The 9841-nt window shown below is 40.5% G+C and overlaps 2 protein-coding genes across 16 annotated transcripts in view; both read right to left on the reverse strand.

Moving 5' to 3' along the window:
* LOC102211241 (immunoglobulin superfamily member 5-like) overlaps positions 1–3671 on the reverse strand; it is a 20563-nt gene extending 16892 nt beyond the window's left edge. For all 3 annotated transcript variants that reach the window (XM_005720581.2, XM_013910630.1, XM_005720582.1), the window contains exons 1-3: positions 3511–3671; positions 2445–2540; positions 284–592 (exon numbers count right to left, since the gene is read on the reverse strand). In XM_005720581.2, the coding sequence (XP_005720638.1) occupies positions 284–592; positions 2445–2493 (358 nt within the window). In that variant the 5' untranslated portion in view covers positions 2494–2540; positions 3511–3671. The remainder of the gene's footprint in view (positions 1–283; positions 593–2444; positions 2541–3510) is intronic.
* Positions 3672–4474: 803 nt separating this feature from the next.
* The window catches only part of sh3bgr (SH3 domain binding glutamate-rich protein), a 15361-nt gene continuing 9994 nt past the window's right edge, over positions 4475–9841 (reverse strand). For 4 of the 13 annotated variants that reach the window (XM_013911141.1, XM_013911132.1, XM_005720583.1 and 1 more), the window contains one exon: positions 8994–9427. In XM_013911141.1, coding sequence (XP_013766595.1) covers positions 9272–9427 — 156 coding nt within the window. In that variant the 3' untranslated portion in view covers positions 8994–9271. The other 9 variants (XM_005720587.2, XM_013911130.1, XM_013911127.1 and 6 more) reach the window with 8 other exon arrangements.

Consider the following 9841-nt stretch of genomic DNA (forward strand, 5'->3'; position numbering starts at 1 on the left):
TGTGTGTGTGTGTGTGTGTGTGTGTGTGTGTGTGTGTGTGTGTGTGTGTGTGTGTGTGAGTACTTGCAGACTCTAGTTCACAAGAAACTGAGTATCCTTGAGGGAAAATGGCTTCACAAAAGCCTTTGAAATTCTCTGCAATGGAAAAAAAAAACTACCTTGCTACTATCTTGCTTCAGTGAATCTAGGTAACACATACACTAAGATGCATGCATGCACCCATAAATGCACCTACATAGACTCTCCCACAGACAAACGTACGCACACACACGAATGTACAGACCTTGTACAAACAGCCTCGCTGTTTTCCTATCAACGCCCTGGAGATCACAGGTCACTTCTCCCTGGTCGTGTCTCTCTGTGTTATTCAGGACAAGCATCCATCCGTCTTTCTTTTTTTCAGCCATCAGACTCATATTCGTGTTGGGGGATTGCAGGACACCATGTTTATTAGAGATAGTGAGTGCTACCTCACCATTCAGCAGCCAAATCATAGCAGTCCACTGGCTGTTAGAAGGAGTGCAGGTAAATCTGGCCTTTTCCCCTCTCAGGACCGTCAGCTTTTCTGGGAATAGTTTTATTTGAGCTTCAACTGCAAAAAACCAGCATAAACAAAACATTGTCTGTAATTTATTTGTTTATTTTACATCAAGTTTGATCTAGAAATCTGTCTGAAATTATCTTTGAGATAAGTCAAACAAAACAATTCTCCAGAGCATCACTTCTTCCCACTGCTGAAGTACTTTTAAAGAAATATTTGAACATTTTGGGAAACAAACTTACTGGCTGTCTTGCTGAGAGTTACATGAGAAAATCTATCGTACTCAAACAGCAAGCAGCCGTGTAGCATAGCTTAACATAAGGGCTAAATTCATGGGGGAGCAAGTAGCTTCACTCAGTCCAAGAGCAAGAAAAATTGTCTGCCAAAATATCTAAAGCATCACACACTGTGTATCATGTAATCCAAGAAATCGCTTTACTTTTTTTGCCTGATGCATATTGGCTGCTTCAAAACCAGAGTTCACATACAGCATGATCACCCACTGGTAGTTCATTATTTAAAATGGAGTCATGAATTAGTCAACTAAAAAATATATTTTTCTTTTTTCATTTCATATTCAGGGGATAAACACAAGTTCAAGATGAAGACATTAAAACATTAAAGAATAAACAAAATAACCAGAAATGTGACACTACCAGGGTGAAAAAGACCCCTGATAAAATAGCCCCTGGGATCCCTGGGACACACAAACCCCTCCACCATGATAAAGTACCGATTCAAGAAGATAAAATTGCTTTAAAAAAAATGTAACATGTAAAGAGAATGAGTGCGAGACAGTAAGAGACAACACAACTCCCTGATTTTGTTTGTCACTTTGGCAAATTCTTCTTATTAATAAGTTTAACAGTTCACATGTCGACATGTAAACAACGGACAAAATAGAGATACACTGAGTTAGGAAGAAAGAGGGACACTGAAAAGATATGGTTAAAGGAAGAGGGGTTTTGGATGGTTTCTGTGTCAAAAGTCAGGCATTACCCTCCAAAAATAATTGAGCTTTCACCTCAATTTAACACATCATTGGACCAGTGAGAAACGTTTGGGGCATTCACCAAAGAAGAGGGTCTCATGCTAATAGAGATGTAGCCAAAATCTTTCATTGTTTGTCAGGGAATGAGGTCCGGTCCATTGGGACTCACAATAAGAAAACACCGGAGTAACACATTTTAACAATAACTACATATAAAAACCAACAATGATGAGATAAGTGGGACAAAAATAGATGACCACATTCAAGATGAACAAATGTTAGGGCGCGTTTTTCATCTTTCTACAAAAAAATCACCCAGACACAGAAACAAGGATGCAAATAAAAACACAGTTGAATTCCAGAATGTTTTGTGGCTTTCCGAAGCCGAGAGGTAAAAGAAAATAGGAATTAATATTAATGGCGAACCTCGAAACGTGACGTTTATGGCACAGTGCCCGGGGTGATGTATAACTTGTTTGTGGTGAGATAACTGCACCTTCTACAGCCCGTGTGCCGAGTTGTGAATTATGCATCCATTTAGGAAATTAGGTCTGAGAAATATCTAGGCCAGCCTATAGAGCAGTTTCTTTTCATTGTTATGAGAGAATGTCAAACTAATGAGCATAATTTCTGCTTCCTCCTGTTGGGACCATGAACTAGTGACTCTGAAGTCCCCTGACCACTGGGTACATCTAATTGTTAACTAGACAGGCAGCCATTCTTAAGAAAATGTATTACAAAGTGAAGATAGATCATTAGGCCCTCTAATTATGGTCTGTGGTTTTAATCTGACGGATGCTGCTAACAAGCACAGCACACCAATGAATGAAGTTGTTAATTCGAGCACATTACTGGTCTCTGTGTCACATCCCCAGACAAACAAACTGTGCTTGTTTTCAGCTGAACTCTCACCTTCAGTCCTCCATGACAGTAGGAGCACTAACAGAGGGAAGGTGTCCATGACTGATCAGTCAGTCCAGTCAGTCCATTATTCAAAGCAGAACGATCCTGAAACAACAGTGATTCTGTTATTCCCTTAATGGATGCAATGGTCAATCATAATTGCATGTTTTTAACCATGACGGCTATCACGATAGTTCATTTTTGACCACAGAGGAATATCAAAACATTTATCATTTATTCATGGTTCCCAGCATATTAACCCTCATTATTATGATGATCATGCAACTTCTAAAGCTTTCTGTTGCCATCTGTTGTGAATATTTTAATGCCTCCTTGATAGATACGTACAAAATTTTGCAAATATATTCATTGTTTTAAGAGGTTGAACAACTTTGAGGCTCATTTGGCTTTTCCTCTCATGCCAGCAGCAGGACAAACACTTTCTTCACGCTTTAAAAATATCTCAGATTCTCTACTAGATAGCTTGGCAGAACAACTCCACGGTTCTTAGAGAAGGAAACCATGACAGCATTATTAGTAACATTAATACGAATTCTATTAACTCCTTCCAGCACCTTAGAAATGCCTGAACCTTCCACAGTTAAATATTGAGGTCAGAAATTAAATACATTCAATTTACTGCCAGATTCCTCCTTATTGTTAAAGCTCTGATCTGCCTCCACTGTCTGTACTTTGTGTTAATTTTAGAACTCCAACACAAAAAATGATGAAAAGAAAATTGTGACAAAATGTCTGTTTGTTAGATTCAAACCCTGTGAATTTACACTTTTTAAAAAAAATGAACTCGGAATTTATTTAAATTGAAGGCATCAATGCAAACAGAGCCAACCCGAGTTACACAAACTGTAAATTAAGTCTGAATAAACCTGTGATAAAGCTCTGTGCTCTCTCTAACACAGGTGCAGCGATCGCTACACGCTCAGAATAAACACCATCTTACCCCTCAGGTACAGTGTGAGCTACTCGATCAACTGCACTTGCCTCCTAACCATTCCTTTCTCAAACGATCCAAAGCAGCATTTTCAAAAATCCAGCTGTGTAATATTTCACTCACCTTGATCTGGAGTTTCTGTGTATGAGAAGCAAACAATGTCATCGATGTTTTCTAATTCCACTTCATGCGTGGTGCTCAGCCATGTCACACCAAACTGTCCCGTTAAATATTACCAAATTCAGTGGGAACTTTGGCCCATGCTGCACACACACACGTGTAAATACACAGTGTGGGAGAGACTGCAAATATTGCCCATTGTAATTCCTCAGATCCCAGGGGCCTTACAGAGTCCCTCCCTTTTCAAATTATTGAATTTAAAGGATGATGTATTTTTATTGGAACACAGTAGATGTTTGATGGATCACTTTTTTTATAAAAGCGTGAATCTTTTGTTTTTGGTCAGATCAAGAGAGCTAACACATCTGTAATTAATTTTTTCTTCTTTTTTCTTCTACATAATTATCACATTTCATGACAGTTGTCAGGCAAATACTGTAATTTTTACTGTATTAAATTTTTTAACAGTTTTAGTTATTACAGTGCCCCCCACTCTAACATGCAGATCAATTTATTTATTGAACTTTTATGTACTATGTGCTTCCTTTCTGAACTTTTGGTTGATATTCTGTCTCTCCATTAAAATTAAACATAATAATAAAACACTTTTCCTTTCTTTGTAAGTGAGCAATCTTACAAATGCAGCAGGAGATCATGTAACTATTTCCCCCACTGTAGTTATTCATTGAAAGAATTTATCTGTGGCATTCCTGCACACATTAGACGTTGGTGAATACTGGGCATAGTAACAATGCCTATCCTGTAAAGCCTGTACTGCACATGCCTGACCCTTTTTTGATCATCTATCTAAAAATAACACTGCATGTTCTCATCCACCTCTACAAGAAAATCTCATGGGACGAGGCATTTGTTTTCCTGTTGACCCCTACACTCCCCAACATGCACAATAGCCCATTCTTCTTTAAATATGCCAACAAAAGAGTTTAAATAAAGATCCACTGAGAACGTTTTTACGAGTCCACTTTATTTTCATTTCCAACATCTCAGCCACATCTCACTCTTCGTTCAACAAAGTGCATTGATTAGACAGCATTTCTGGCAGAAGTAGCTGTGGCGGTGGTGGAGGGGTTTGCAGTCTTGCAGCATGTGTCTATTTCCTTTCTCGCTGCCATTAGAAGTCGCAGTTTGAATTTACACACTCGCCGTTAGATAAGGCATGAAGTTAGGAGCACAAGAACAGAACTGTTATGAAAGAGAGTGACTTATGACACTTTGAATCTACAAGCCAGGAGTCACAAGCTAGGATATGCCAGGATTTCCTCCTTTTTTTTTCCTTCATAGGTCGTCGGCCTTTTGTGTTAGAAAACTAGAACTTCTACAAGTACAACATGGGAAAAGGGTCTGAGTTTAACAAAACCACTGTGCATTTTACAAAAAGCTGCTCATGGCAAACAACCAAACCAACACCGCTAGGCTACTCTGCTCGTTTTTCATTACAGTATGTCTGTACACGCAAAATATAAAAATTAAGTCAACATTGCAGTCAACAGGGAAGGGTGTAAGGCAAATGTGGGTTAGGCGTTTTCAGCTGGGATGGAGCCTTCAAGCACATGACCAGTGGTTTCCAGTAGGGTCATGTGCTGCTTTGCGGAGACGTAGAGGGGCTTTCTGATGGGGCTGAGGGGGGCGGGCCAAGTGTCAAGGGTCAGGAAGAGATGGAACGGGAGGCTCCTTCGGGCTGCGACACAAGAAAAACAGATGACTAGAAATAGGTCACACATTACTGAGTTGTCCGTGGTGGCTGAGGAAGACACCACCATCGCCACGCCTGTGCCACCCAGCGTGCCGGCACCTCCTGAGGCACTTCTGAAGCTCACTTAACAGCTTTCACAAACGAGGCGTGACAGGGGCTCGCAGGGGCTGGCGCACAGCTTAGAGAGGAGGGAGGGGAGGAAGGAGAGTGGGCACTGCCACTCTTTCAGGGCCAGCTCTAAAGCTATTCCTTCAGTGGGACATAGAGGCCTTAAACACACAAAAGAGCTAAAAGAAGATTAGAATTTTTAATCACCACAAATATCTTCATTAGTCCCACTGACTCCGAGGGAAAAACAGGGGATAGTGAGATGCTTTGGTGGTGGATCTAGGTGATCCCCAGGCATGCTGTGTACCCACTGAAGCTGTTTGCAGATGAGTCAACAGTGGCAGTCCTCTGCAAACACGCTGCAGCAAGTGCAGGTTAAAAAGATAACTCCTTCCAAACACCAAGGTGAAGTAAGCAGGATCTTAGCGCTTTAATGAAAAACTTGCCTGTTTTAGATATTAATGCATGCCACTGCATCATGCATACAATACAGGTTGCGTAACTGTATTTTGCACAGAGCTTTGTTAACAGGGTCAAAGAAGCACAAAAAAAAAGAAGGAAAAAAATCTGTACTGAATGCAAGTTTATCTTTTTAATTAATCTGGTTACATAAATGCCAAAGAGAAAAGCAACACACAGAAGTTTCTATCCATTCTTCTACCGAGCCACATAACATCGCACTGCCCTCCAGTGGTAAAGCAGAAGCACCGGAGAAAAGCAGAGGGTTTTACCTGGAGAGCAGTAAATCGACATCATCAGCATCGCTCAGCTTCAACTACTCCGCCTCTTCTTCCTGTTAGAAGACAAAATCATGTATTGATAACCAACACACACACACACACACAGAAAGCAGAGACACGTGGCAGTGGTAGAAGGTCGGATTAAAATCTGTTTAAAGTGCCTTTGTGTATTCTATTCTAATGTTTCTAATGGTGCAAGCTTTAATTTGTGGGGAGAAAAAAAAAAAAAAAAAAAGAGATCCCAATGATAGCTGAGACTCTCTCGTTGTTAAACCTTTTACCTGGATGCGTCTCATCAACTGGAGAAGGATTTGTGGGATTCAAAGTGGAAAGACTGCAGTTGTTTCTTAGTTTGTTGCATAAATAAAACAAAACTTTTTGAATTGCAATTTAAAAAACAAACCCACAGTCTTTACTATGAGTGAGCTACCAAGATGTGTGATGTGTGTTTGTGTCGCACACAAAGATCTTCCCTCTTTACAACACTGGACCAGGCATGGCAAGCACAGGCAGAAGACCACATGTGACAAACTGCTGTAATACTACCTGTGTTTCTTCCAACTCTTCTTCTTCTTCCTCTTCCTCCTCCTTTGAAAAAAAAATTAAAAAATAAAAATAAAAAAAGAAGAGGGAGGGGCTATGTGAAGTCATGGCTTAAATAGGGAGAAGGTGAGACGACTTCCCATGTTAGTGGCTGTGTTAAGGATGGGTTAAAAATGGAGAAGATGTCAAGCGTGGGCAGTGGTGATGACAGCAGGGTCGGAAAAAAAACTGAGGAGACTAGTGATGGAGTTCTGTTTTTAATGAGATGACCTAAGTGAGACAAGAGTGGTGCTTAAGCAGGCGCACCGTGTAAGATGAGGTTAAACTGCGTGTCACGTGTTTTAAGTGTTACCACTCAAGCCACGAATGCTGTTCCTGGTTAGTCTTGAAGTAAACAACACGCTCACCGAAGTTATCTATTATTCGATCCTACAACCACTTTATTCCAACAGGTGACCCAAACTAAGAGAGCAGTAAGCCTGGAAACAACGCAGTGTGTCGTCTAACGTGAAATGTTTTTTCTTTTTCTGAGTATTGCATGAGAACAAGATGTGCTCCGTCTCCTCCATCTTCTTTGAAACTTGTCACATCCACTTCACGTCCACTTTCTTCAGATTGCTCTTGGCAAAAAAGGAACAAAAGCCATGGCTTCTTTAAAAAGAAAAAAAAAAATGTCATCCTGTCAAGTCAGTGCGCCCCATCTCCCAGTACAACAAAACCAAACATGTCCGAGTTATCCTCACGTGCGTGCAGGCCAAGTTTTAAAAGAAGACAACGGAACGTTCAAGCGTTTTTTTTAGGTATCAAAACTAAAAAAGTGAAAACGTCTTGGCAGACTTGCAGAATGTTTCTCTGTGAAAGTTTCATAAAAGTTTGCTCCAACTCTGAACAACCTCATCTTTGTCCTGGCTTGTTTGAGGCCATATGAGTTATACTGCACACAATATTCACTGAACCAATGACAAGTACGATCTTGAGGAGAGAGAGTTCGCCTGAACATGTGCACACAGTCTTTCTCTGCAATCGGATCATGCATGAAAAGAAAAATCCCAGTCTCTGTGTGATTCACACCATGCAAAACTTATACAAAGATTCTATAATCCAGATATACCTCTTGCACTTCAGCCTCTTCTTCCTCCTGTGGAACACGAAATCAGGCAGTTTTGAAAAAGAAACCAACATTATGGTCCATATGTGACTCGCATATCTGTTACTACATGAAATCCACCTTTAAGATTTAGGTCAAATATGATCAGGTTTATCATGCTGCAAACCAGCAGGCATGTCCATGGAAAGTGGACCTAAAAGTCCATGCAGCACACCAAAAGAAAGAAGGAGAAAGGGAGAGAAGGGCAAGTCTGTCAAGCTTTAAAAAAATTAATTAATTAATTTAAAAAAAAATAAAAAAAGTAGAACCACCAGAAACTACAGCACTGCCTTGTTCGTCTTGCTCCTGCAAGAGAGGTTGGACAAGGACAAAACAGATGGGAAGGAAGAGCGGAAAAACGGCAGGGCGAAGCACTGAAGCATAAGCAGCGTAAACTCAAGCAGAGGCTGGAATGTCTCTGAGAAGCAGAGCCCTTTTCACACAGCACTTAGAACCAGACTTTTTTTTTTTTTTTTTTAAAACAACTTTTTGAACCAACTGATTATTCATTGTGTTGGTGTGTTGCAGGGGGCAGAGTCTGATTTAGGGAATGGTTAAAGTGTGGACTCTTTAGAGGAGCTACCCTTGAGATGAGCAACGCTGGGTGAAAAACCGGCTGGGCTGACTCACCAGACTTCAAACCCTGTCCACAGGGTGCAGACTGAAAAACAGTGCGAGAGCAAGTGTGTGAGTTTGCTTTTTGAAAGTTGGGTCACATGAAGTTGAAAAGTTTTGGGGATGTGTCCTGACAGGCAAAATCCAGGGCAAAAAAAGGCCCACAAAGCACTCTTTCAACATAATGACATAACTGAGGAAAATGGATTATTACATTGTTACCATGATTGTCTTTTAATGAGCCCTATATTGGTCATTTCTTTATGAGAATTACTTCAGGTGCTGTATTAATCATCACTCTGGATGATACATCTTTGACTTTGACTTGTGTTGTTTTTTTGGTCTTTTAGCATTTTACTCTGACCCTTTGTTATCACAGACACGAGGCGACCAATTCATTGTTTCTGGCAAAAGACAAAATATGCTAATAAATAGTGAAATACTAATCATTGAAGGAATGCTTGAGGTGTGAAAGGGATTAATAATCTGACAAAGTAATGAGTCACTAAACAAAAACAACAAAAAGAAAAAAAACAAGACAAACTCAGGAAGGCTAGAAGCAGTTTAAAATAAAACATGAATCTACCTCAAGCTGTCGTAGCTCTTCTTCCTCCTAAAAAAGAAAAAAAAGAAAAAGAAAAAGTAACAGGCAGCAGGTCAGCCGGCTGTGTGGGGAGCAAAAGAGCACAACAGGCATGTGGTATGGAAATGTCTTATGATTTCAAATGAAACTATGGGAACAGTCGAAGTTGTCAGGAAGCAGCTAGAAAACTGGGAAGAAATGAGGAACGGGATGTTAGCAGAAAGACAGGAAAGGTCAAAAGAAAACTTGAGGAGATAGTAATAAAGAGAGAGCAGAAAGAGGGGTAGACAGGTGAAGTCTTCAAAGTTGGCAATTTAAAAGGCAGACCAAGACCCTCCCAAACCCATCTGGACGACCTTCCCTGATATCTGCACCATCAAACCCACACTGCTGATGACTGTATGGAGGAACCGCACAGAAAGAGACGAACAGAGAAGCACAGTTACCTCTGACTGCAAATCCTCTTCCTCCTGGAGGGAGCAAACCAAGAGGGCAAAGGAGTCAAATGTCATACAGCGTGTGTGTGTTTGTGTACACGAGGAACCAGCAGACACAGCTCTGATATTGATGCATCTAGACCAGGGGTGTCAAACACAAGGCCCGGGGACCAGAATCAGCCCCGCAAAGACCTCAATCAAGCTCATTGGGGGAAATGTGAATTAAGGCATAAATATTGGATTTTAAACTGTATTTTACTAAGTTTTGCTGCTTTTCCTACAGATAAAGACCTTTTAGCATTCTTGCATTTACTACAGCAGCATTTCTTTATTGTGCATAAAAACTGAGAAATACTGAAATTAATTTATATTAAAGGGGATTAAATGCGTCGTTAAACTGTATGTGGGCTGTATGTTGGCCACAATGTAAATTGAGTTTGACCCCCC

Source organism: Pundamilia nyererei, unplaced genomic scaffold (assembly GCF_000239375.1).
Source record: "Pundamilia nyererei isolate P.nyererei 1_Seehausen unplaced genomic scaffold, PunNye1.0 scaffold00003, whole genome shotgun sequence".
Taxonomy (NCBI): Eukaryota; Metazoa; Chordata; class Actinopteri; order Cichliformes; family Cichlidae; genus Pundamilia; species Pundamilia nyererei.